Source organism: Phragmites australis, chromosome 2 (genome assembly GCF_958298935.1).
Source record: "Phragmites australis chromosome 2, lpPhrAust1.1, whole genome shotgun sequence".
NCBI lineage: Eukaryota > Viridiplantae > Streptophyta > Magnoliopsida > Poales > Poaceae > Phragmites > Phragmites australis.
This window is the reverse complement of record NC_084922.1, coordinates 51,161,228-51,187,504: the sequence shown is the minus strand read 5'-3', so window position 1 is coordinate 51,187,504 and position 26,277 is coordinate 51,161,228. Positions and strand designations below refer to the sequence as shown.

Below are 26,277 nucleotides of genomic sequence, written 5' to 3'. Positions count from 1 at the left end.
TTTCATTACTTAGGATCTATTTGGTAGAGTTTTAACTATCTAAATTTTCTGAAGAGATCGATTCTCTAATAAAAGTGATTCGAGTGATTCTCTAATAAGACGATGATTATATCAGCATACTGAAGCTGCTGGAAAAAAAAAACAGAAGACAACTTATTCCACTATCTTTTATTGAAAAGAGTCATGCCCTTCATGCACCAACAACTACCATGACCAAATGGATGGAAAATATTACACCATCAAATCTACAGTCCTACAAAGTAGGATATGATAGTCAACACGAAAACCGATACACAAGCCTAATGTATCAAACAACTAATCCGAAATTACACGCCTTTCGGAAGTCCTGTGACTGAATCAATCAATGCTTGGCTTTCATCGGCAACAACCTTTGGGCCAGCCCCAAGCCTGCTGCAGATGAAGTAGCTAACACCGCCCTTGAATTTTTGATCCGGCATCTTCATCTCTGGAGGCGCTGGAAGGGCCTCTACGTCTTGTATGGAATGCAATCCGGCATCACTTAGAATTGATTTATCGCCAACCAAATAGCTGCAAGATCATGTTGGTCAGATAGATCCATAGGGCTTTTCAATACACTTAGTAACAATACTTCTAATCGTGAAAATATCAAGCACACCTGCTCAAATCATTATCTTGTGGAGGGAAACAGTATAAGAGCTTCTGGAGGAGAAGGGTTGCAGTTTTACGGTTTGGTGCAATTAGGACCGCATTAGGCCCAGCATCGAAGGTGTAGGCAACCTGCATTACAAATGCTCAACAGGAATTAGACGTCTACAACACAGAAGTCTACTGCATCCACACTCATAAATGGCTTCACTATCACATCAATTGCACCAGCCAGTACCATGCTCTTGCAGTATGGATGAAATGCATCAGACACCACAACTAGTCTAAGTAATAAGTACAAGTATCACCAGGGCTGAGTTGAAAAAAACTGCCTTAGGGCTTTAGGTACTTCCAACTTCTGATGACAACTTGATAGATATCACACCCAACAGAGGCATTTAAAAAACTTTGGCTCTAGAGTACAGTACACACGTTAATAGTTCACACCTTCTGGTCTTCATGGTGACCATCAGAAAAGAAAAACGGATTCAAAACATGAGAAGAAACTCAATTTTTTGCTATTTTAGAAATATCTTAAGGGTATTACCACAATTCACTCTTGAGGTTACATTACTCCATCAAGTGAAGCAAGTCATACATCTTTTGGCCAATGCAGTAAAAACTACTCTAACTGATATATTCAGGGAAGTATAACCAGCCCTATTTGATGGTAACTAGAGAAATATTCACTAATGTAGCACAACAGAACCGACTATATGTTAATTTCTAGGATAGAGTTCAGGAAAAAAAAAAAGATAGCAGATGTTCAACGACAGCAGAAATTACCTGTGGGGTTCCTTCTGAGTGGTTCCACTTTTCCACAAGGCTAATTATCCTGTGATTGGTTGAGAAAGCAATTTTTAACTCTGGGAATTCAGCAGTAACAGAATCCAAAACGGATGCACTGTTAAAAAACCGACCTGTGTGATGTATCATTCATATAGAAGATGGGCGGGCTCGTGTCTAAACACACAGCATGGAACTGGTTGCTATCTGCACAAGTTAACTTGGCAAAGGATTCAAAATCACGATTCTTGATAGCCTCTTCCATTTTCAACACCCGACTTGGTACTACAGTCTGGAACATAAGAACAACCAGAGTAGTGCACAGTAAGAACAGGAAAAGAAGTTAAAGTCACATATCAGTTTAAAACCCAAAACACTTGATAGTGTTCCACAACAGTGAAAGGATATTCAGATATCAAAAGTGCAGGTAAATGATTATGCCTCCTCGATGTTTTTCTGAGAAATTTTATCTCTAACATGTAACAGTTAAAACAAAAACAAAAAATCAAGTCCAAGATGAGTCACCTGGGCCCTGTACTGCAAGAGGGGACTTGTTTCAACACTGTCTTGCATCCCACTCGTGCTACTCATTTCCTTTTGCTTTGAACTGACCTAATTCCACAAATCAATGTGTCAACTATTTATGATACCAGATAAAGCACAATAAGAGAAAAAAATTACTAGTATAAACATGAAAAAGAGTAACTATGCAACTCAGAGAGTCAGAGTGCTATCACTGAAGCCACAGGACAATGAGCAGAAGATGTAGTAGGAGGTCATGTGGAATATAGATCACATACCACTGCAATGATAATAACAAGATCATTCCAATGCGCCTCATCAGCAAGTTGTACCGCAAAACTGTCGCTTCCATCATCATTCTGAGAGCATAAAATCAGACCTCACTCAATCGTTATTCAATCGGAAATGCGTACTTTTAACCAATGCTATTTCTCTGCCAAAGCCATATTACTCACTTTTCCCATACACCATTTCACAAATCCACCATATATACTGCGGCAAGCACTTCCAGACCCCTGCCTACATTGAATAGATGAATATGGATTTTACAAGAGACAAGTTCTTGGCGTGCTGATTGGTAAAAACAAAGTACTCGTTGCACTATCTAAACAAGCAAACAGCATGAAAAAGCTAGAGCATAAAAAGGTAGAACTAGATACTGTACCAATAACATGAACTGACCTTGCTATTGAAGAAAGTTCTCCATAATCTTCTTTCACATTCATTAGCTTTCCAAGGGTGAAAACTGCAGCAGTATTAAAACAATAAATGATATGATGTGTTGCATGGTTTACGAAAGCTAGAACATGAAGAAATGTTTATAAGCAGCTAAGAAATAGTGAACCTTCATTTGATCTTGGATAGTAATATGTGGAGCAAATTTAAGTAATATGTGGAGACAATTGGACTACTACTTGAACTGTTAATAGCACATGCAGGTGCATTTAGAAACTTAACAGAAAATTTTCAAGCATAAAGCATAAACAATGAAAGCTTGGAGATGGCATGTACTTTCAAAATGTTACAGATTTGCAGTTTTCGCTAATGTAATTGTCCAACAGACTATCATTCGTTGCACTAGGGACAACCAGAAGTCAACGACAACTTATATTTGAGAGCAGAGGGAGAGTATCATGATATCAGTCAGAAGACTCTTTACCGAGACAAGCAAAGCCAGCAGCCGAAGAGGCCAAACCAGCAGCGGTGGGAAAGTTGTTGTACGATGCTATGTGAACATGCAACTTCTCCCAGTCCTCTTTCTTGATCCTGATCCCCTTCTTCTCATCCTCGAAATCACGAGCGCGCTTCCGGATCTCTCTCAAGCAGTTCTGAAACCTTCCTCCTGACAGCGAGATCTCCTGCTCAATCCAAACCAAAAGCATATCTCAGCCGGTCCATACTAAAGGACTCGCCACAATTCACAGTTATGATCATCAATTTAAAGCCCGATACTAGGATTCTATATCTGCCACTTTCTCAATGTCCAAAAGAAATCATAGACACTGGCACACGCGAAACAAAAAGGTTGCGATTTTTTTTATTCAACAAACGACAAAATTTAATGGAGCTCTGTCGACTTGTAATTATAAATGCGAGAAGCTTTTAAATAGATCCGATCCAGATCTAGGCAATAACTGCCAATTCGATCAGCACAAGCATCAACTACACTAGCACACTTGGAGGTTCAATCCTACCCAAATTAGTGTAATTGCGTTCGAGCGAAGAATGTATCAGACGACTGATGATATAGGTAAATAAAAGAGTGGCGGTAACACCTAATCAAACAACTAAACAGTTGAGGCGGCGGCGGCAAAGGGTTTAGCGGCTGGAGGTGAGTTAAAGTCGCAGTGAGCTACGAACCTTGCCATTGAGCCACATGCGGTCGGAGGGGAAGGAGGGGCTGACGGCGACGGTAGTGGTGGCGGAGAGGTGGTCGGGGTCGAGGGTGACGCTGACGCTGTCGTTGACGGGGAGGATGAGCGCCTCGTCGCGCTTCCCCCAGTACTTGATCACGGCGATGTTGGTCGGAGACCTCCCCGTCGCCATGAGCACCCACTGCCCCTCCGTGGCCATTGGATCCCTTGCGCCGCTTCGGGATTCGCCGGGGATCGGATGTTGGCGCGCGACGGCCGGCGGAGACTACGAGGTGGGGAGGGGAGGGGAGGGGGAGCGGGGAAGCACCGAAGCAGGCAGGGGCTTAAGAGGGCCCAGGGTTTTTTTTGCATGCACACCCTCCTTTTCTTTCGAAATTATTTTGGTTTTTTTTTCTTGTCCTTATGTTTGATCAGTGCTCCTAAAATTCGAAAAACTTCAGCTCTACTCCGCACAAATTCTCTAAATTCATGTCCAAATTTAAATCAAATATTTTACGACTGGCGAACCACCTGTGCAACTTGCCATAGAGCACAACTTACTCCACCTATATTATATATGTATGTATCTTTGATTATCGCCATGGTTGTAACGTAATTGTACTGTAACTGAACAACACATGTACATGCATGCATGGCAAATTAACATAAGACCTGATAGATTGAGACGAACGTATGAATCTGTACGTTCAACTTGTGAGATTAGGCCGTGCAATTTGCTTGATGCACATGCATGCCATGCGGAGCATGATCCAGAATCAGAAGACTGACCTATAGTTTTACCACAATCTTCAACCAAAATCTAACACCCCGCGCAAGTTGCTTGATTACTCTTTTAGTTGTCCTACTCGTAGCAGTCTCTCTTTTAATTAATTTATTGGATTGGAAGAGAGCATATCATCATCATGGCTAAAAAAAGAAAGAAAGAAAGAAAAGATGCATTGGCGGGTCATGAGTTGGCGTAGTGGTGCCGCCCACGTCGTCGTCGTCGTCGCCGGTAGTTGGCACAACTGTACGTATATGGTCTGGATCCAGCAACCACCTTCTAGCCTGCTAGTCATCCATCAATTCATCATCAGGGATACGGCGCTGCATCCCCTTCCTGTCTCGATCTTGCGCTGCATGCTAGCCGGCATTGTGCATTAGGGCCGGTGTGCTTGCTTGCAGTTGCAGACAGGAGAGACGACGTACCAGCAGGCCCCCCCGGGAAGAAGGGAGGATCGTATCCAAGGCGCGTGTTCCATGGTGGACATGGGCGGCACCGGCGAGGAGGAGGAGACGGAGGTCGGTGGCGCCGGCGAGCAGCAGCGGACGGAGATGGAGATCGGGTGGCCCACCGACGTGCGGCACGTGGCGCACGTGACGTTCGACCGGTTCCACGGCTTCCGCGGGCTCCCCGTGGAGCTGCAGCCCGAGGTCGACGGCAAGGCGCCCAGCGCAAGGTCGATCTTGATTATTCTAGCTTCTCCCTGCTCCCTCCCATGCATGCGAGTAGCAGTGCTGCTTAATATATACTCCTATCTTTCTCTCTCACACTTGCATTGCATGCATGCTTAATTACGCACGCGAGCTGCTGAGCACGAATGAACGAACGTCGTTGCAATTGCATGGATGATAAAATGCAGCAAGACGGTGTTCGGCGTGTCCACGGAGTCGATGCAGTGCTCCTACGACTCGCGAGGGAACAGCATCCCCACCATCCTCCTGCAGATGCAGCAGCGCCTCTATCACCAGGGCGGCCTCAAGGTGGAAGGCATCTTCAGGATCACCGCGGAGGACAGCCAAGAGCAGTACGTCCGGGACCACCTCAACTCCGGCCTTGTACCGGACGGCATCGACGTGCATTGCCTCGCCGGACTCATCAAGGTAGCTCAACGTACACATAAATTAAAGCTGCGTACGATGATGCATACATGGATATGCTTTGTTGGGAAATTAGTCCAATTCATCCATCCATTCTGTAATTCGCAGGCTTGGTTCAGGGAGCTGCCCGGCGGCCTGCTGGACTCGCTGCCGGCGGACGAGGTGACGCAATGCCAGTCGGAGGACGACTGCGCCCGCCTCTGCACCAGGCTGCCACCGGCGAAAGCCGCCCTGCTCGACTGGGCCGTCAACCTCATGGCCGACGTCGCGCGGGAAGAGAAGGCCAACAAGATGGGCACGCGCAACGTCGCCATGGTCTTCGCTCCAAACATGACACAGGTAGTAAAAGTAAATCAAATCAATCGTATCCATCTGTATATTTTGCTGCAAGTTAATAAGATACAATTGTGACTGATCGATGCATGACGCCGGCCGGCTGCTAATTCTGATTAAATTCATTGCAGACAGTAGATCCGTTGACAGCGCTCAAGTACGCGGTGCAAGTGATGAACTTCCTCAACATGCTCATCGAGCGAGCGCTCAAACAAACCGATCAACCGCCGCAGCAATCTTTCTGACGCGTCCTCTGAAGCTTAATTCTGTGCTCCAAGCTCCTATGACAAACTGAAGAGGCATCACGCATCACTATTATTGTCGTCACCTTCGAATTAATCAAATTAATTAAGTAGCAATTTGTCGAGAGATGTAGTAGAACTAATGGTTTAAGTGTGTGATCGTGGTTTGGTTTGATTTGATTACCGTAGGATTCAGCAAATCAGCGGCGTGCGTTTTCTGTCTGATAAAGTCCTGGCTATTAATCTAAGGTTTGAGGTACTGTCACTGCAGCATTTATTCATCAGCTCCATGCGTTTGTTTTCTGCGGTTTCTATTTTTTTTAAGTAAATGGTTAATTGTCTGTTGATAGATATGGATGGAGCCAAATCTGTCGAACTTTGGGCCGTCTTTAACTTCTCTTTGCTCCTGAGCCTTGTCTACACATCACCCACTCCGTTGCCTCCTCACCTTATCCACACCCCGCCGCCTCTCCACCGTCCCGTGCGCCACCTCCACCGCCTTTTACCTTGCCGTCATCGTCTCCAGCGCCGACGTGGTCTGCCCTCCTCCATCGCTCCTCCCCCCCCCCTCGTCGTCATCGCTTTTCCTCCCTACGCTCCCCTACTGCCACCGCCTCCCCGCCCGTCCCCGCCCTGCTCTAGCGGCGCCCCCATCGCCGGATCCACCTCCCTCAACCCCCATCGCCACTAACCACTACAACCATGATATCCCCGCTGCCATCCCTGTCCAACCATTGGTCCTCCGCCGCTCGCGGTCGACGGCGCCCCTGCCTCCATGACCGCCTCCGTAGTCAGGCCGACGACTTCCCTAGGGCTTCCCTCTAAATTTGGGGACCATAAATCCACCCGAAATCCTAAACCCAACCCCTAACACTAACCCTAGTTATCGTCGGAGAAGACAAGCTCATCGTAGCAGTCGCCGGTAAGAAGGCCACATGAATCTTGGCGTGGATGGTACAATAAGAAATTCGATAGATTTCTCATTCATTTTTCTATTTATAGATAAATAGATTTTTTATTTTTTATCCTAACGCAATAGAAAACGCTAGGAATCAAATTCGAGCTGTACAAAAATTCAGTCAAAATACCAAAAAAAAAACTTCAGGAAGAACAAAGGCCGGAATAAATAAACTATTTCTCGGCCCAGCCTAGCTCGGCCCAGTGCATACAAGGTCACGCGACTAATTCCATAGCAACACAGGGGGCACCATGCAAAAGCGCAGCTCGTCCTTCCAGAAAAACCTTCGCCTCGTCGAGCCTAGGGTTTCTCCTCGCCGCCGCCGTCGTCTCGCCGCTCCGATTCGCCTCCACGCCCAGGTAAATCCTTCGAGCCCGAAAATGCACCTCTCTTCCTTCTCTCGTCGGCGCCCTCGTCGCCACCATCCCCCCGTGATGGAGGCCACTGTCGTGGAGTGGAGATCCATCCGGAGGATCTGATTACCTCGTTCGTTGGTTAGGATGCCCTAGCTTGCTTGCACGGATCGCTGTTTCGCTCCGCAGAGTCTTTTCTTTGCTATAAGATGAGCCAGCGGACAAGTAGATTTCTGTTACTGGGAATCGCTACCTAGAAGTTTCATTCGAGCAAATAATGATATAGTTTTTCAATGTGCAGATTGCAGGCTCTACTTGGTGAGCCCTCGCACCGATGGCGGAGGAAGCCAATGTAAGCACAAAGTTGCCGCCTTTCTTCCCCTAGTTATGTGGTGTCTAGGATTTTAGGTCTGAATTAGTAGTGATTTGTTTCTCATGTGGTCCTCGCCTTTGTTGAAACAGGGAAAGAAGGAGGAGGAGGAGTTCAGCACGGGCCCTCTGTCAGTGCTGATGATGAGCGTCAAGAACAATACCCAGGTTGGCCGATTTCTTCTACTATTGAGATCTCAGTTTACTGCAGAGCACAGTTTCTTCTTTACTTTCTGTCTTTCTATATTGATATCGTCTTCCAAGCATGAACTATGAATATGCTGTATGCTCGTCATGTAACCTGGCCACACGTTAGCTGAACATCCTGTTATCTGAGGTTCCTGCTGTCCTGTTGTGTTAATGCTCTGTATTTTTCTCAGTTAGCTTCCCTGAAAATTAGATGTATCATCAGGTTTTATGTGTCCATACTTTCTGTATATCCTTTGCTCTAGTGTGATTGTTGCTGCTGTATTTTTACTTTTTAGCTGAGACATCTGACAAGTAGCACTGTGTAACCTGACGCTCCTGTTTCAGCAAATCATAGGAGCCATCTCTACGTTTCTTAGCGAAAACATGTTCTGTAGCTGTGATTCTCACATTATTTGCTTAAACATATCATGTAACTTTGATTCTCACATTATTCTTGTGCATGATGATGTGGTAGTCTTAGTATTCGGTATCGACAGTTGTGAGTATAGTACTAGTACCTCTCCATCCTAGGATCCTTGGTCCTCTCTATCTACCTTCCTACATTACGGTTACGGGCCATGTATCCATTTTGAATGTTTTTATTATGAAGTGGTTTATGGTTCTTTGCCTGGATTTGTTTTCTGAATTGAATTAGTTTTCTATCTGATTTATCTGATGTTGAGTTCATTCAGCCAAAATTGCTTGTCACTTGCTCTTTGGATTGCTAAAAACGTATCATGGAACTTTATTTCTTTGATGAATAGCAAAAGTAAGCCATAAGATGTATGCAATAACTGATTCGCATACTTGTTGCTACGAACCGCCAGACAAGCAAGTCTCATTGTCTCAGATGGCCGTATTTCCTTTCGCTTGACCGAAATTGTGCATTTTATAACCCTGGACCTTTGTTTCCTACAAGTGTGCTAGGTATATCATTGTTACCCAACAACTGTATCATTGTTTCTCTCTGATACATCGCACCTCAATCACTTTATGCTGAATTGCTTAGTACTGAGTTACTGACTGGTGACTGCAGATAGTGTGCTTTTTAACTGCACTTTATTCTGATTATATATCTTCTCCTGTGTCTTAGGTTCTTATCAATTGCCGGAACAACAAGAAGTTGCTTGGTCGCGTGAGGGCATTTGATCGGCATTGCAACATGGTTCTTGAGAATGTTAGGGAGATGTGGACTGAGGTATATGACACGTTCTTCCAGCTGTTGAATAGTTTCCTTCTCTTGTATTGCTGTGTTGATTAACATATGTTGCTTCTGTTACAGGTACCCAAGACTGGTAAAGGCAAGAAGAAGGCTCTTCCAGTGAACAAAGACAGGTTCATAAGCAAGATGTTCCTCCGTGGGGATTCAGTCGTCATTGTTCTCAGGAACCCAAAGTGAGTTGGACAGTGTCTTGTACACGAGAAGGGTCTCTTTGCTACATTGCTATCTAGTCTGTATGCCAAATATTCTAGACATGGAAGTGTAAGAGACGATTCTTGAGCCAGAATTAGCCATGTTCATGGTTGAGTGTTGTAGTTGAATGCTATGAAATTTACCTCTTGTTGCTGACTTGCACTGGTAGTTTCTGTTTGGATCATCTATATATCGGCTGAAGACAATTTTAAAACTCCACTGTTTCAATAGTTGATTGCCATTCTGTGAATCGTCAGGTTCTTAATGGTATGTAATTGCGAAATGTACGGTTCTCATTTGAGAATAGTAAATGCCTTTTTTTTTGCTGAAAGAGGTGGTGCACCTTTAAGCACGATCAAATCACACCTTATATTTGAGCAATAAATTTTGTTGTGGACAATCCAGTTGTAACTCAGTTTTTTTTAGGACTCAACCGAGCTAAGGCTTTATCCATCACACATAATGTCACAATCATGGTCCAGCTGTAACTTATGATCGGCAGTTTATTAACGTCATTCACTCATTCATCACGCTTACGGTTTCAATCATGGTCCAGGTGTAACTCAAGTGGAATTATAAAAAGGAAAGGAACTATGGTTTAACGAACAAATATTATTTAGAGAGTCGTGTGCACAATCGGGTCCATGGCTCAGTGGTAGACTGCAGATCAAGAGGTCTCCGGATGGGCCCCTTCTCGTTCTTCTTCCTTTTCTTTTGGCTGCTCCCCTCTCCTGTTTAAGCTACATCGACTAACATTCGAGCACTGCTGCACAATTGTTGTCTGCAGGCACGATCATTTAAACAGTAGATGCAAATCCATCACCGGCGCTTGAACATAACAGTAGTTTAGAAGAAAAAAATTGCACTTGAACAATGGAGCACTGTCTTCCTCACCAGTATTCAATAATAATCTATGTTTCCTTTCTTTCTAACAAGTAATGAATTACAGAATCTGAGGTCAATGATCTCTCTCTCTCTCTCTCTCTCTCTCTCTCTCTCTCTCTCTCTCTCTCTCTCTCCAGCGAGCTAAAGAATGGGCATGGAAGCAGGAATGCATGATGCCATATAGTAAGTAACTCACGCAGTTCTCCAGTGGTCAGAAAACTTTGTTATTACGAAGTGATGTACAGTAGTAATTTGCTTATCCCTTTTGGACATTCACTCGTGCTCTCCTCATGCTCCAGGCCTTCAACTGAGGCACCCTGACGGTGCTAGTGCCGTTGTTGAACGCGTACATGCGAGTGCCGCCATCGACGAGCGCCACCGGGTAAACTCTGGCCATGATGCAGACCCTGCCACCGCCACCGAAGCTTTCCACCGCGGAACGATCAATCTGCATGTTGCCAGAGGTATTACTGCTGTTACTCATCATTCCTTTTGTTTCTTACATGAGCGCATGAAGAACAGTGGAAGCAAAGCCCCCAACTCACCAACGTTCTCAAAGATATCTTCTTCTCTTTCTCGAGGTCGAATTCGAAGAAGCCTCCATAGGCTGGTGTGTACAGCTCTGGTCTCAAGGACGACCTGCAAAAACGAAACAAATTCTATTGCTTAATTGATGCAACGAAGGGTATGAAGTTTTTATAAACATCAGGATATCTGAAATTTTTAGTGAAAACTGAAAAAGAAGAGATGAAATTGTATGTACTAACCTTCTCAGATCAGAACACATAAGGATCATGTACTTCTGCTGTGATTTGTAAACTCTGAAGTGCACATCTGTGTGCTCTTCCATGTTATCAGACGCAAGAACCACAAGTCCAAATGGACCCACGCCGCCATGAACCGACGCATCTGCTTCCCGACAATGCTTCTCGGGGTCCAAAAGCCAGGAAGGATCAAAAGGGTCAGCACTATCTATGTCTGAAGGCTCAAAATCTATCTCCACATCTGCCTGTTTCAAGAAAATGATGTGCCGGATCAGCTACATTTGCTACGGAAAACATACCGAAATGGCAAAACCTAAGCGCATATATAGTTGATTGTCACAGATTTGACTGTTATGACATCTAGTTGAAGTAAGAAAAGGGTTGTTTGGACGATCAAGCAAGCAAGTGTGACCAGGAGAAACTAGCCTGTAAAGTATCGATTTCCTTAATCTCAAACAGACTCCCTTTCTTGAGCTCCATGCCTTGGTGGCTGACTTGTTTTCTTCGAAGCGACTCGATCTCTTCAACAGGCCATTGCAGCAATTGCTTACTGTCGCTATCTAACCATATAGTCCTGGGGATTGCCTAAATGTGACAAATGAGGATACATAGTTACGCCGACAAAAATGCGTGTTAAAGCAAGGATCACTAATTCAATAGAAAATAGTTGCTGCAGTTAGAGGTAGATTTGCTTACATGGATCCCAGCCCAACCTTTGGCAACATCATCTGACGAACTATCTGTCTCATTAGTCCAACCCCATATAATCCTCCTGCCCTTTCTTGAATCGAAGAACGACTTTGAAGCATAGTAATTTCCATAATCAATCCTCAACCACAGTCTACGGTCATCAAGGACGGTATCTGGCGCAAAGGTATCACTTTTCAGATCATAAACACCAATCATGTACTTGTCGCAGTAATCTAGGCTCATTTTGAGGACATGCTTAGCGCCATTCGGGATAGCTGCAGACAAGTCCAGTCCATTGTTCTTGCCGGGCAGTACTGCGAAGAAATCAGGGCACTCCCACATGGTGGAGGCATTGGAAGAGTACAGTGGGTGATCAACTCTAGTCCAGTGCTGAAAATCCTCACTCTTGTACAAAAGTGCAGCACTGTAGCCGTTCAGCTCAGCCCCAACAGCTATCCTCCATAGTCCATCCGGTCCGATCCAACCGGTTGTCGGATCTCTGAACTGATTTGAGTTCAAGCCTGCTCCGACAGGTTCGATCAGCGGGTTGTTGTCAGATTTGATCCATTCCCTCAGGTATGGATCAGAGAGGTTGTTTGGAAACACAATGTTTTGGACCTGACGCTTCTCCGTGTCGGCACCGGTGTATATGATGGCAGGCTTGTCGCCGGTGAGGATTGTGGCTGAACCTGTCCAGCAACCGTTTATGTCACTAGGAGTAGTCCGTTCTATCGCTGGTTCAAGCCGGATCCAGTTGATGAGATCTGTTGAGACCGAGTGGCCCCAAACTATGTTACCCCAGAGTGAACCGTTTGGGTTATACTGGTAGAATTGGTGATATATACCATTGTAGTACATTGGTCCTGAAAATTGAAGACAACCTAAGTTTTGGAATGCTTCAGCTTCTTCTACTCTTTGTTTGAAGTGGTGTGAGAAACATACATACCATTTGGATCTTTTGAGTTGTCGTAGATTCGCAATGATTTCCAATTTATCAAAATTTTGAACAAGAAAAAGGAGAGAGATGATGTCAGAAACTTGTGATCAATTTTAGACAGTACAAACAGAAGCAAAGATGCTAGAGTTCATAACATGTCAAAACTTCATTTCTTGCCCAAGTACTACGGAAGATCTTTCTGATATGTCAGACACATATTTTCAGTTGGCATAATAGGAAAAGACTCTTGCATTTGCAAAATATGGCAACCGAATACAACTTTTGTGTAATGGATAGCTTCGATTTGCACATGCATCTAAGTATGGCTATCACCATTTTATGGTGTTGCTTAACATCTAACTGCAGTGCCATAAATGTGAGCATCTATCCTATGCGGCATTCAGCAACAGGATTGCACAAGTTATGAGTTGGCTACCTAACTTCCCCGCTCATATCATGAACACACAAAAATTAAGGTCACACTAGTCCACTATTGGGTTCAAATTCTCTAGTTAGTATTTTTTTTTTCAGAGAAAAAAGGAAACTGCCTCCAGTTGGGAAATATTAGATCAGTTGACTTTCTTGAAATCAGGAAAAGCACCTCAAATCAGAGAATACACGACATGACCAAAAGTCAACAGGTGAAAACTAGAGACGAAAGCATAGAGAAGCACATACCATTTATCCAGTTCTTGGGAGGCTGGAAGTGGTATGCAGTTCTGTACTTGTTGCTCACAATAGAGGAGACCTTTGGAGACTGTGGATACAGGAGGACTCTCTTTGTGGCCTCGACTCCATTCTTGCACTGAAGGTTTGATTCGTGGGAGAAAAGTGCAAGAAAGAGAAGAAAGGCCCAGAGAGTCCATGGTTGGAGTTGGAGCTTCGCGGCCATGGAGGAGATGGGGATGTTAGATTAGATGGGAAGACTTTGTTAACTCTTAACTTGATGAGGTAACCAGTACTAGTAGTTAAGTAAAGAACACTTGCTTAGGTTGGCCCAAGTAGGTTTTCAGAATATTCAAAGGAATACTTTATTCCCACTGACTATGGCTGGCCACTTTTCATCCAAAACCTTGCTCTGTAGAAATATCACAAAAGAATACGACGTTGAGGGGGTAATAATATACTGAAGTGATGTGTGACATTGCTGCAAATCAAGGTTCAAAATGAAAAAAGAAATCGAACCATATGAAATAAGTACTACTGTACAGATAAATATTTTTTAAGACCCCGAAAAGAAAACATAGTTGGAAGAATCAACCTAAGCTTCATTGTTGTAGTTTTTGTATTGACTTAGTCCGTGGACTTGGAAGTTCCAGGTTTTTCTTCCTCCTTCGTCGCTTCCTGATCTGCATCTGCATCTGCTGCTGTTCATGTTCCCATCCACATGTTTCTTTCAGCCTCCTCGGCATGACTACCCCTCAATTTCTCTCCAATTATTTGTCTCCTCCGAAGCTTCTGTCTGATCTAGTATGCAGTCCACAAGGTCTCTTCTATGGTGAGCGAGGAATACATGACTACGCACGCACCACTCATTTCCAGCCTAGCTCCCAAGAACAGGGTCGAATCAATGGCGTGTCTTGCGATCACCAGCTCCCATTTAGCTGTTTCATTTGTTCCTGCAGTATCAAATCAACAACGAATCACAAACTTAAAATACTAGTAATTTCCAAAACTGTATATGTCTTTGTTTTGCTGTATGAGCTGGAGCTGCTTTGGCCACTGAAAGTCTGGAACCTGTTCATTTGATTGAGACTGAATGAATACTGGTCTCAATCTTTATTCTGTGTTGGACCGTCCGTCCACTTGTTGCAACATGATTCTGACTGAACCGAACCAATGAAATGCTGGTGAGGTGATGAATGCCGTTGTGGATGTCGATGTTTCTGTGAAGATGATGGACGGAAGGACAGACAGATAGACAATTACAGTGATAAAAAAAAGGGAATTACAAATACCCTCTACAAGTCATTTGAAGTTACAAATACCCTCTATAAGTTTTATAGTCGGATTTACCACCTCACAAGTCTAATCCTGTTGCAAAATCTCCCCTACGGTTCTCACTTGAGATCATATTAACATATTTGCTATGTCGTGATATTGATTCTTCCACGTACGCTAGTAGCATAGATAGGAAATGATTGGAGAGGGTTTAACTAAGTGTTAGGACCACTAAACGTCTTTTTTTGTCTAATTTGTGTAGAGAATTGTAATGGCATATTTGATTCAATGGACTTTATAGTTCACTGTTAGTCTCTTCCTCATCCTTATATTTTTATGCTAACAGCCTATGTGGAGCACACCAGTGATATCATGGCAAATATGTTACTATGCCACCAAGTTAGAATCCCGAGGAAGTATCTTTGCAATAGGTTTAGATTTGCAAGGCGGTAAACACAACTATTTTACTTGTAGGGAGGTATCTGCAACTTCAAGTGATTTGTAAGGGGGTTATTTATAATTTTCTAAGAAAAAAATTACAACCTCAAAAAATAAATGGAAAAGTTGACAGCTGTGGGATTTGAACCCACGCCCTTTCGGACCAGAGCCTAAATCTGGCGCCTTAGACCACTCGGCCAAACTGTCCAACATGTTACGTTAGGAATAGTTCTTTTAACATACAATTCCGATAGCAGCTTACATTTTTTTTTGGCGGTAAATGTACTAATTTTCTTCTGACCTTGCGTATTGCAGTTTTTTTGCCGGTAAATTAATATGAAGGGCAACTGTTTTTTTCCCTGCATTCATCTTTACTTACTTTAATGGCATAGACGCACGAGAAATCGCAACTTCATGTTGTTTCAATACGTAACTCAAACTCAAGGCATTGTGATTTCAGATTGCTGCCAACGCAAGGCTTGTCCCGCAATCGAGTTTTCAACAGCTCGCTTTCAATAAAAGCAGTGTGCACCTGATTTTCTTTTTAAAAAAGAAGAGTTTTCAACAGTTCAGAATCAAACAAAATATCGTCATTAAATTCCCAGTACTTCATTGATAATAGGTTAACGCAATGTAGCAGCCAACCAGGGAAATAGGACGTCTTCCTGTGCTCTTGGTCATGTTTTACACGGATGGTTCACCATTGAACATGTGACGAGAATATTGACAAAACAAGCGAAGATAGAACATTTGCGTTGCCACATGACTACAGAATCTTAAGAGTGTCTATAAAACATCAGCCACACGGCTTCTTTGTACAGATCGATGTTAGCTTCCACATGATTTTTCTTAGCGTAGAGAGAACCGGCCACGAAACGGCTATCCATCACGGTCCTGCACATTTACCAGTCTTCATCCTGGGTAGCCCTATGGAAGCACAGCACTGTGCACACAAGAATGAAGAAGGATGTGAACTCGATGAACATGGCACCGGTCTCAATTAGGCCAGCGTGCCTCAGAATTGCTGGAATGGCAATGCTTCCCATGGCAGACGCACCAGTCAGGAATTTTGCAGCATTAATCCATCTGAAATGATTAGTGCCTCCGAGTGATCAGTATTGTATTGATGAACATGAGATAAATAATGCAACAAACGAGTATCCTAAGCAAATTCCTCTAAGTGGCCTACTCTGTACGACTGTACATCTGTAAATTGTACATATCTGAGTTGTTATCCAATACATGTGATACAGTTTTCCAAAAGTAACCAACGGCATCAAACATTAGAACTTACCCTCCACCATCCCTGCTTGTCAAGAACTGTGTAGATCCACCGCCAAAGAACATGCATGGCATTGGCACAAGGACATACATGAGAGCTGCATAAGTAAAAGAGTATAACAATGTCAGTAGAAAGACCATGATGGCTTTGTCATTGATTGAGGAGGGTAACAAATTAATAATCACCTGCTAACATGGGCCACCAATTGTTGTACAAAGCACATGCCTGTACCATCAAAATAAAAACCAGACATTATAGAAGTAACAGCTTAGTCAAATGACAATAGCATGACGAACCCATGCTGCCTTTCAAACGAAAATGATACAGGTAGGATGTAGCTTGATGGTGTCTGGTGTCTACACAATCTTTGTGTGCATTAACTACAAAGTGGTTTTCCCAGCATGCATGACTCTTAGATATGATGCTTCTACAATAATCCTGGCAAGCAACTGATGCTCTTTATGCTTTTCTATTTCATGTGTATCATGTTTATGTCACAATCACAGGACAAACTAATGGACGTAAATTGTAGGCACGGAACGTGAGATCAAATTTTTAAGTCAATGGACATAAATTGTAGGCATAAAGCATGAGATCGAATAGTTAGGTTCTCGCTTCTCAAAGCTACTAATGCATGCCATAAGTAACAGTTAACTGTCATCATATAAAGCTTTCAGAAATCTCATTTAGTTCCTCAAAGATGCTAATAGGAGCATTAAATAAGTGAGCACCTCGTACCAGTATTTGCAGTAGAATGGTCGTGGAGAACATAAACGCGAGTCCAGCGAGCCTGTAACAGAAGGAATTAAAATGAAGAAAACTTTGTGTGAATGCAAAACAAAAGTTCAAAAAGATTCATGACAACAAACTTACACTGTCAAGACAAACACCACGAGTACGTGAACGGCATCATCCAGCACAAAGGTACGGAAGCCAATCAGATAAAGAGCAGATAAAGTTAGCCACGGAAGTCAACTCTTGAAGCAATTTGAAGAACAAAGATAGCTGGTAATCTGATCCTTGATACTCAGAGCACTAGAGTCTAACAAAAGTTTGGAAACAACAAACTAGTCAAACGCAAAAGATCGAAACCAAGATGAAAACACTATAGCCAACTACATTTCGTGGACTGTTTTGCACAAATCTAACTTGTACACTACAACTGCTAGTGCCAACACACAAGACCAATACCATAGGATGATCTAACTGGATCCGAGTTCTCAACGAATGCGACTGATCAAACAACCTTATGCTAGTAAATCACTTTCTCTAAGACTAATCTGGACAATTTCCATTTATCCAAAGTGAACACTTACACAACGTCCTGGATCGCACTAACAATCCAGCGCTGGCGCTGCAACAAAGGAAACACACCCAGGTACCTAACAGTTCCATACCCTAAAGCACACCACCCATAATCCAATTGGGATCTCCCGAGCCCTAATTCGCTGAAACCCCTAGCAAGTCGATCCCCCCCCGATGCCATACTCAAATCGGAGCTCAGACGACGCAGAGATCGACAAGAATATGGAATAAGTGACTGAATTTTCGGGGAGGAGGAGCCCTACCTTGGACGGTCATCGCCATCTCCGCGAGCAAAGCCAAGCGAAGCGCGCCTTCCTCTTCTTCCCCCACCTCACCTGCTTCGCTGTCCCCCGTTCTGACCGACTCGTGCTATAGCGCCGTCCCGTTCCGTCTTGTTGTAGACTGGCAGGTGGACCCCACGTAGAGATGAAGCCCCACATGTAAGTTGGTGTACATGAATAGCTTTAGCGAGCGAGGCCAACGCCGCGCGCCGTTAGGTTAAGCTATCAACAGAGGCAACGAGCGCTTCACTCCCCCGGCGGCGGCGCTTGAGGAGGAAGAAGAAGCCATGGGGCGCCTCACCGCGGAGAAGGCGGTGCTCGAGGCGGGCTCGGAGGGACGCGGCGCCACGGTCCTCAACCTCTCCCACCGTGCCCTCTCCGACGTCAGTGCAGCCCCGCCCCTCCCCTTCCCCCTCCAGCTCGGTTGCTCATCCTTTTCGCTGCGTGGTTGGTCGGTGTGCAGGTGTCGTGCCTGAGTAGCTTCAACAACCTGGAGCGCCTCGACCTCGGCTACAACTGCCTCCTCACCCTCGAGGTAGCTGGATTACACTTATTAAACTGGTCGGTGCACAATTATATTCTTGCGTGCAGTATGTTAACGTCAAGCACACAAAATAAAGATACAAGTTTTATGTACATTTTTTTGTGGCATTTTCATACTGGTCGATATGACGTGGTTATTGTTTCGTGACCCTGTCTGCACACGCTTATAATAGACCGATAGACAATATCGTAAAATCGTCCTAGAGTGAAATAACTTGATGGCTCTCTTCTTTAATGCAATGACACACAGTTCTCCTGCATGTTCGAGGGGAAAAAAACATGTTTGTTGAAGCTGTAGCTCTTATGTTACCCTGTGAACCTGAACCTGTCTATATTTGCTTTCATTTGGCACTTATGGATATGGCTTTTATGTGGTGAAGGGTTTGTCCTCCTGTGTCAATTTGAAGTGGCTTTCGGTTATCGAAAACAAGCTTGTGAGCTTAAAAGGTGTCGAGGGGCTCTCAAAGCTGCAGGTGAGCTACCTTTCTGCCTATGCATTTCCATGTGGCTTAATTCAGTACTGAATCTAAGTGAACTACTTGACTCACCACACTTGCAATCGTTCTCCCCTTCGGTTGTACAGGTATTGAATGCTGGCAAGAACAAACTTACAAAAGTGGATGAGGTCACATCTTTAACAAGCCTGGGAGCATTGATTCTGAATGGTATTGTAATGGATGAATGCTAGAGACTGTCAATTACTCTTCTTTCCCTTGTTGGTAACTTGCTTGATTTCATCAGAGGATCTTTGCAATTCCTAATGCAGATAACAATATTTCTTCCATCTGCAAGCTTGATCGACTGCAAAAGTTGAATACACTTGGTATGTATGTCGAAATAACACATATGTAGTAGCTCGAACTGGATCGCCTTACCCTGTCGACACATACTTATATCCTTTCTTAAAATGACATCTTGGTCAACTCTAGTAATAGAAATCAAAATGTTTGTAGCTTTTGTAAAGAAGAGTAAGCTTGAAATGTAAAACTGTATGCAACTTTGTTGTCAGAACTATAAGGAAATTTGCATGATAAGTAATAGTTGTGCATAGGACGTTCATTTTGTTTCTGTCTATATACTGTAACTATATAGTTGTTTATATTTAGTAACTATGAGACAATAAATTAATCATGTTTCCTTTCACTTAGTATTGATTTTTGAACATTTACTCTGCTGTAGTTCTTTCTAAGAATCCTGTTGTTACTATTGGCAATGCTTTGGTCAAGGCTAAATCTATGAAAAAGGTAGTGTTCACTTCTCTATTCTTAGTAAACATATAAAAATGCTTTGTTGCTTTTGTATGAAGCATTTCTAGCTTTGAATGACTAATGCGTCATTGTTACTTCTTTCCATAGCTATCCTTGTCTCACTGCCAAATAGAAAATATTGGATCTTCTCTTGCTGCGTGCGTGGAATTGAAGGAGCTTAGGCTTGCTCACAACAAGATCAGTGTATGATTTCATTTGGTGATCTTTTTGTACGATTGCTGTTGGTACCATGCATTGTCTTGATGATTTTTTGACATCTTGTTTGTACTTTGACTTGCAGACAATCCCTTCAGTCTTGGCCAAAAATGTCAAGATCTTGAACCTTGATTTAGGAAATAATTTAATTGAGAGGGATTCAGATTTGAAGGTTTGCACCTGATTAATGTTTCCCACCTAATCTATCATGATTAATTCAGACTGTTACAATCAATTGTTTGGTTGCCAGGTCCTTTCTGAATTGCACTACTTGAGGAACCTTAATTTGCAGGGAAATCCTATTTCTGAGAAAGACAGTCTTGCGAAAAAGGTGATTTCCCTCACTTTTTAGCATGGATTGCAGACTCTGGAGTAACTCCAATATTCTTGCAGGTTAAGAAATATGTGCCAACGCTGCGCATATTGAATGGAAAGCCCATAGAGGCCAGCTCCAATTGTGATAAGAGCTCTAGAAAAGAGAATCTTCCAAGCAAAGATAAAAACATGTATGATCATGATTCCCTTGAGATTGATACAAGAAAGAAGGATAAAAAAAGGAAGCAGTCAAAACAACAATTAGAGGGCCCTGAAGAGCCTGCAGTCGAAACTGTCCCCCCGGGTGTCATCACTACTGCTCCAAGCAAATCTGAAGTGCTAGATGGTAAGGAAAGGAAAAAGGAAAAGGTAGCCATGGAACATGTCAATAATAGCAAATTAAAGAGGAAGGATGATAAATCTTCTGTCGATGATGCCAGTAGAATGGACAAGAAGGAAGCCAAGAGGAAGAAATTTGTTGACAAAGAAGATATAGATGCTGAAGGAATTGACAACACAGAAGTTTCATTTGCAGATTTAGTGTCTTCCATAGAGGACAGTCAAGAGCCTAAGCGAAAGGACAAAATCCAGGAAGCAGCTCCAGATGGAAAAATTGTTGGTGGCTTGGTAATTGATCACACGAAGAAGAGAAAGAAGTCAAAAGGTGCAGTCACCATCACCGACTCCTCTACTCTTAAGCTGATATCCTCTGTGCCAGAAGTAGGGGCAGGCGGACTCGGTCTGTCAGGATGGGATGAGTAGTGTCTAGACTGATGACTGATGGATAGTGTTTTACTGTAAATCTCTTGTAGCGTCATCTTGCAAGAAGACTTATGTAGCCACTACCTTCTGGTTTCTTTCAACGGTGCTTTCGATCGTCGCACTTCAAAAATGTAACATCTGACTTGCAAATCTTGTAGTTTGGAATTTCGTGGACCAAACATTTTTATGTGAACTTAAGTGCATGCTTTTCTTTTCTCATAAAATAAACCTCTAGTTTAGTTAAGATTCAAAACTTTACAAATCATTTATACAGGAAATCTAATGTAGTGCTGGAAATTTAAGAGCAACAGAATGTCAAGAATCTGGTCTATCCAGCCACTCCAGATAAACCAACGTAAACTTTGCCACGAAGAGATCATATATAGGTTTTTGACAATTGAACAGCCAGCTACCACCACTATCCACTACCATAATGAAATCGATGTAAACATGACAATAAAAGCACAGATGCATCATGGAGGAATGGCTAATTTGCTGCAAACAAACTTTGCAAAATTTCATTCCTGTCGACCTTGTTCCATTCGTCTGTGTATGCTGTTTGAACAATTGGACTTGAACGTAGCTGCTAAAATCCTAACTCCATTCATTTGTAGGGCTAGGCCTAGGCTGATTCTGAGCTAGGCATAGGCGCCCATTACAACATCATTAAAAACAAAACTCCACGAAGGATTCTTCATGTCCACCAGAGGTCATTGTGTAGGGGTACTATTGCAACCGCTTGCAAACAAATTCATATGGAGGAACTTTGTCGACTGCAAGGGGGGCAAGAAAATCAAATTAAATCATAAACTACATATTTTCAACTTCATATATCAAATATAATTCAAAACCAGGGTGGCATTAAGAAGCATACCATTTCCCCAGCTAGCCATTGTGGGTTGCGAAGCTAACATCTTCCGGGCAAATGCTGTAACGTCATCTAGAGTCATTTCATCCATACATTGAAGGAAGTGATCAATAGGCTTCCTGTTGTGATGCCAACAAAGAGTAAAAAGGATCAATAATTTTCTAAGCGAGCAAAGATAGCATTGAAGTAACAAGCATGCTGATTTACCTGCAACCGTAAGTCAAAAACTGCCTTCCTATATCTTCTGAAACAATTACCTGCAGTGAAGTTGACAGAGAATGTCAAATCTTATTGAAGTATACCTGACATAAACGGGAAAAGAGAATAGGGACGCAAAATTACCCTGGATTCAAGATTCATTAACACGGATGAAATCGTTGAGTTTTTCGCTCGTTTCAGCTCAACCTCTGTCACTGAATACATGCAAATCACATGTTTTAGAACAGGCTGTTTCAGTGAATATTCCGAGCCCATCCACCAAGTAGGACATGACACATACCTTCTCCAGGCGTTGCAATAGCAATCAACTCATTTATCGCAACATCAATAGCCTTTGCAACAAAATCTGACGGCTGGATTAATTGAAATAGACAAAAGATATATCAAATCCCCATACAAAAAGGAAAAGGCAAAGTCGCCATGTTCAAATTTTAAAGACAAAAGCATAGTTTCAGCACAAGCCAAACTACTGTTGTTCATACTAGAATTGACTGCTCCAAGATGTCAGGCATATCTCTAGCATAAGTTTGTGATAAGAAAGCAAAGCAAGTCCATCCAAGATGCTTAGGAGTAATGGGACGATTGAAGCTCACTTTGGCAGGAAAGTATAATTATCATGTTGACCAAGTTCAATCATCACTGCACTTATTCACATTGTGTCTTGTATATAGACTGATTAGGCTCCCATATCACCAGCACGAATTCACTGGAAGACAGGTACATCAATGCCGGCTAGTGCCTGCCGGAAGTTGTGGGGATAAAAGCAGGAATGATAATATAGTAATATCAATAGAGACTTGATCCACATGCTTTAGCTACTCCAAAAGTCATAATCACAGAACATGATCAAATAGCTAATTTACAAACTTTAGTTGAAAGCTGCAACAAATTTAATGAAGCAAATATACAAGACCCAGAACCACATAGAAAAGATTAGCTCACCGTTGTCAAGTAGATACCAAAGAGTCCACTATTATCATATACATTACTAAATGCTGAAAAAGATTGGACAGAATGATATTTATTTAGGACCCGCAGATCTGCAAAGAAACAACAACTGAACTTAGCCTTTACCAGAGATTTCATCCACCTCGAAAACTGCGGAAATAACCAAAACTGCCAAAAAAAAAAACTGGATAATGCAGCATGTGCCACAATTCTTTAGTGTAAAAACAGCCATTAAAATGACCAGAATCTAACCACAGTCAACACCATAGCAATCCTACTACAGTTGAACAATCACAGAGAGTTCAAGACTTACAAAGCCGTGAATGCATCCCTTTTCCAGGACCACCAGAGGAGAATGAACCACCACCACCCATTAAAGTCTGCAAAATATCATTGTTGCGAATGAGCATTCATGGATTAACGATTAGAAAAAGAAGACACAATACAACCAATGTACCTCAGCTGATAACTAGTGAAATTCAGAGTATTAACTCTACCTGCATGACGGTCATAATTGTAGCATCTCTCTCTTGAAGCCAGCCCCCTGGCACTTCAAAAGCTAATGCAACATGTGTCATCTGCATAAGGCAGGGAGATGAGAGAATTGCCAATCTAGCATGTCGATGTAGAACAAAAGGAATACGCCAAATGAGGAGGGGGGGGGGGGTATTTTCTGTAGATTGGTAAGAACATATTACATCTGAATCTGTTTTGTGTCTGGAATCACCACCGACATATGTAGACTTTGGCTTTTCCACTGGGGACCCCTTGTGCCAATCAGACAATAAAGGTTCTGCAATGTCTAACAAGTTTTGATGATCAACACCTGATGCTGCTAGGACCAAGCGGTTGGCAGTAAAATTTTCCTGTTACAAAATAGCATTTTTCTCACTCTTTTTGCATAATATTTCTTCATCAATTTGTAGAAAGAAAACAGAACAATGAAATGTACTAAGTCGTTTCTTATGAGGAAAGCAGAATGAAATGTGATACAGAAACAGGGCCTTACATGATAGAACTTTTGAATGATGTTGCCATTGATTATCGCAAGAGCATCCTCGGGAGCTATTAGCGGATTTGCAAGAGCACCTGTATACCCAACAAGGTTGAGTGTTTCGTTAAGAAACTTCTCCGGATTCTTTTGTAGCTCCTGGACCTCTTCTCGAGCAAGGGCCAGCTGAAAGCGACACAAAAGTCACCATGGATAACGAACGAAAATGCCTAATTACTATATGTTGTGGGAGAGATTATCTATTGAGCCCAGCATCCAGTACCTGCCGTTCGACTTCGTCCTGGAGGAACAGCGGGTTCCTCACACAGTCGACAAGCACCTCGACGGCCTGTGGCAGGTAGGCCTTGAGCGTGTCGTAGCTGTATACCATCTGCTCCCTGGACGCGGAGGCGCCGACGTTTCCTCCGGCGGCCTCAAGCTCCTGCACAATCTGCAGGTGGCTCCGGTGCGCGGTGTCCTTGAAGGCCAGCTTCTCCAGCAGATGTGAGACGCCGGTGGACTCCCCGGTCTCGTAAATCGAACCAGAATTTACGAACACCCCAATGCACGCTGAAGGCCCCTGTCGCAGAATCCCCCACAAAGCATCAGCTCCAAGCCCCCCATCGCCGCAGCCCGCAGCACAGCACACGCAACGATGACGTGAACTATAGGAAAACAGAGGAAGGGAAAACTGAGCGGCGGCGCGGCCGTGTTTACTACCGGGACGTCCTCGGAGGCGACGCGGATGCCGTTGGGTAGCGTGGTGATCCTGGTGGGGCTGCGGCCAAGCTGGTCGGGGAGGCACGGAGGGAGGTCCAGGCCGGGGAGAGGGCGCAGGAGCGAGGTGCCGCGCAAGGCGGAGGCCGAGGCGTCTGCTCCGGAGAGCCGTCGCGCCGCCGCGGTTTCCACTCCGCGCAGCTGCAGCGCAATGCGGCGGGAGCAACCAGTGTCAATCAAGCAGCGTCGCTGGCTGCTATATGCAAGAGGAGATGCGGGTGGTTTACCTTGCGGAGGAGGCGAGCGGAGGAGCGCAGCATCGCGGCGAGGTTGGAGGGAGGCGACGGGGGAGACTTTGGTTGGTTTCACCCAGTCGGCAAGGCAAGGGTTTTTGTTTCGTTTACTGGGCCTGCGCCTTCTACTGGGGGCCCAATAGAAAGTGCGAGCATTCCTGCATGGGCCCGGACCGGCCCGGCCCTTATCCTCCACACACAAGGCAGGCAGGCAGGCAGGCCGGCCAGCCAGCGGTAGCTGCTGCTGCTTCCTCCGCCTCCGCCTCCGCCTCTCATGGAGGCCTCCAAAACCATCCATGGTCAGGACCGCGTCCTAGTTCTTCTCCGCTAGAGGACCATCCAGGAGGTGCCTCTTCCCCGCCGCTGCCAGCCACGGCAAGGTCGTAACTCTTCCTCAGCTTCTTGGAGCTGAATTGAGGACGCAATGTTGCTCATGACTGCAATTCTCAATTCTTGTGTTCAACAGGACCTCCAGACCCACTCAGAGTCAGAGAGATGTAACGATGGTGGCGTTCAGCGAGTAGCGTCAGGCAAGGTGACAGCTCGTGGCGGCCTGTTCGCCGTTGCCGCAGCGGCCATGAGCAGCGTCGTACTACCGTGCCATGCCTCCGCCTTGGCTTTCGATCTGCACCTGTACCGGGCGCTGGCGGTGCTGGCTGACCTGGACCCCGCGACGGCCAAGACGGTGGCCGGCGCTGTCGGCGTTCGGGTTCCTCTTCATCCTGCGGATCGTCATGTCGTGGTACCCGAGGCTCCCCGTGACGGAGTTCCCATACGTGCTGGCGTACGCGCCCACGCAGCCGTTCCTCGCCATCAGGGGTTCGTCTGGTTCGGCCTCGTCAGCTTCCTGAACGAGATCCTCGTCGGCCCACAGGGGCTGCTCCTGCTCTTGCTCCTATCCCAGCAGGTCTAGCAAGCAGCTTATTTTCAGTGATCGACCAGTGCATGTTTTGTGTTCATCGTCCATCGTGTCAATCAATGTACAATGATCGAACGATCGGAGGGCTCCGAACTTTTTGTGCGTAGGGGATGAACGGATATGCTTGGTACTTCTGATTCAATACTTAGTTTATTTTTTTAGCTTAGTTAGATGAAAGTAAATTTTTAA

The 26,277-nt window shown here is 44.1% G+C and overlaps 7 protein-coding genes, 1 long non-coding RNA gene and 1 other non-coding gene across 12 annotated transcripts; 4 read left to right on the top strand and 5 right to left on the bottom strand.

Moving 5' to 3' along the window:
- Positions 1 to 144: 144 nt before the first annotated feature.
- LOC133909677 (diphosphomevalonate decarboxylase MVD2, peroxisomal-like) lies at positions 145 to 4,114 on the bottom strand. The gene is made up of 10 exons (XM_062352213.1): positions 3,796 to 4,114; positions 3,095 to 3,293; positions 2,617 to 2,680; positions 2,391 to 2,454; positions 2,214 to 2,294; positions 1,939 to 2,025; positions 1,548 to 1,705; positions 1,414 to 1,462; positions 638 to 759; positions 145 to 549 (listed from the first exon to the last, which is right to left on the bottom strand). The coding sequence occupies exons 1-10, from the start codon at positions 4,006 to 4,008 to the stop codon at positions 327 to 329; spliced, it is 1,260 nt and encodes a 419-aa protein (XP_062208197.1). The 5' UTR covers positions 4,009 to 4,114; the 3' UTR covers positions 145 to 326.
- Positions 4,115 to 4,967: 853 nt separating this feature from the next.
- LOC133909678 (rho GTPase-activating protein 4-like) lies at positions 4,968 to 6,455 on the top strand. Its single transcript, XM_062352214.1, has 4 exons — positions 4,968 to 5,248; positions 5,432 to 5,672; positions 5,778 to 6,008; positions 6,134 to 6,455. Exons 1-4 carry the CDS (start codon positions 5,049 to 5,051, stop codon positions 6,245 to 6,247), a joined length of 786 nt encoding a protein of 261 aa, XP_062208198.1. The 5' UTR covers positions 4,968 to 5,048; the 3' UTR covers positions 6,248 to 6,455.
- Positions 6,456 to 7,423: 968 nt separating this feature from the next.
- LOC133909679 (uncharacterized) lies at positions 7,424 to 9,741 on the top strand. The gene is made up of 5 exons (XM_062352216.1): positions 7,424 to 7,561; positions 7,857 to 7,907; positions 8,018 to 8,092; positions 9,207 to 9,311; positions 9,396 to 9,741. The coding sequence occupies exons 2-5, from the start codon at positions 7,890 to 7,892 to the stop codon at positions 9,510 to 9,512; spliced, it is 315 nt and encodes a 104-aa protein (XP_062208200.1). The 5' UTR covers positions 7,424 to 7,561; positions 7,857 to 7,889; the 3' UTR covers positions 9,513 to 9,741.
- Positions 9,742 to 10,372: 631 nt separating this feature from the next.
- LOC133909675 (beta-fructofuranosidase, insoluble isoenzyme 4) lies at positions 10,373 to 14,497 on the bottom strand. 3 transcript variants are annotated; one of them, XM_062352211.1, is made up of 8 exons: positions 14,065 to 14,497; positions 13,482 to 13,881; positions 12,813 to 12,821; positions 11,873 to 12,729; positions 11,599 to 11,761; positions 11,180 to 11,417; positions 10,958 to 11,051; positions 10,373 to 10,860 (listed from the first exon to the last, which is right to left on the bottom strand). In XM_062352211.1, exons 2-8 carry the CDS (start codon positions 13,693 to 13,695, stop codon positions 10,669 to 10,671), a joined length of 1,767 nt encoding a protein of 588 aa, XP_062208195.1. In that variant the 5' UTR covers positions 13,696 to 13,881; positions 14,065 to 14,497; the 3' UTR covers positions 10,373 to 10,668. The 3 variants fall into 3 exon arrangements, with proteins under 3 accessions (XP_062208195.1, XP_062208194.1, XP_062208196.1); XM_062352210.1 differs by having other exon boundaries at positions 13,482 to 14,497; XM_062352212.1 differs by lacking the exon at positions 12,813 to 12,821 and having other exon boundaries at positions 13,482 to 14,497.
- Positions 10,548 to 11,649, top strand: LOC133909680 (uncharacterized). The gene is made up of 3 exons (XR_009908419.1): positions 10,548 to 10,622; positions 10,712 to 10,876; positions 10,994 to 11,649. It is a non-coding gene; the product is annotated as an uncharacterized LOC133909680 (long non-coding RNA).
- Positions 14,498 to 15,309: 812 nt separating the features above from the next.
- TRNAL-UAG (transfer RNA leucine (anticodon UAG)) lies at positions 15,310 to 15,389 on the bottom strand. The gene has a single exon. It is a non-coding gene; the product is annotated as a tRNA-Leu (tRNA).
- Positions 15,390 to 15,772: 383 nt separating this feature from the next.
- On the bottom strand, positions 15,773 to 17,775 carry LOC133909674 (vacuolar protein sorting-associated protein 55 homolog). The gene is made up of 5 exons (XM_062352209.1): positions 17,338 to 17,775; positions 17,203 to 17,254; positions 16,650 to 16,689; positions 16,477 to 16,561; positions 15,773 to 16,268 (listed from the first exon to the last, which is right to left on the bottom strand). Exons 2-5 carry the CDS (start codon positions 17,233 to 17,235, stop codon positions 16,085 to 16,087), a joined length of 342 nt encoding a protein of 113 aa, XP_062208193.1. The 5' UTR covers positions 17,236 to 17,254; positions 17,338 to 17,775; the 3' UTR covers positions 15,773 to 16,084.
- Positions 17,776 to 18,219: 444 nt separating this feature from the next.
- Positions 18,220 to 21,268, top strand: LOC133909673 (protein phosphatase 1 regulatory subunit SDS22). The gene is made up of 10 exons (XM_062352208.1): positions 18,220 to 18,433; positions 18,514 to 18,585; positions 18,974 to 19,066; positions 19,177 to 19,258; positions 19,360 to 19,416; positions 19,773 to 19,837; positions 19,949 to 20,044; positions 20,142 to 20,228; positions 20,307 to 20,387; positions 20,450 to 21,268. The coding sequence occupies exons 1-10, from the start codon at positions 18,338 to 18,340 to the stop codon at positions 21,131 to 21,133; spliced, it is 1,413 nt and encodes a 470-aa protein (XP_062208192.1). The 5' UTR covers positions 18,220 to 18,337; the 3' UTR covers positions 21,134 to 21,268.
- On the bottom strand, positions 19,454 to 25,371 carry LOC133909672 (mitochondrial-processing peptidase subunit alpha-like). 2 transcript variants are annotated; one of them, XR_009908418.1, is made up of 14 exons: positions 25,164 to 25,371; positions 24,880 to 25,077; positions 24,443 to 24,739; positions 24,178 to 24,345; positions 23,867 to 24,034; positions 23,666 to 23,746; positions 23,482 to 23,548; positions 23,163 to 23,260; positions 22,501 to 22,573; positions 22,344 to 22,414; positions 22,209 to 22,258; positions 22,008 to 22,120; positions 21,641 to 21,906; positions 19,454 to 19,469 (listed from the first exon to the last, which is right to left on the bottom strand). XR_009908418.1 is itself a non-coding variant. In XM_062352207.1 (13 exons), exons 1-13 carry the CDS (start codon positions 25,194 to 25,196, stop codon positions 21,860 to 21,862), a joined length of 1,464 nt encoding a protein of 487 aa, XP_062208191.1. In that variant the 5' UTR covers positions 25,197 to 25,371; the 3' UTR covers positions 21,450 to 21,859. The 2 variants fall into 2 exon arrangements, 1 of the variants encoding a protein (XP_062208191.1); XM_062352207.1 differs by lacking the exon at positions 19,454 to 19,469 and having other exon boundaries at positions 21,450 to 21,906.
- Between the last annotated feature and the right edge of the window lie 906 nt (positions 25,372 to 26,277).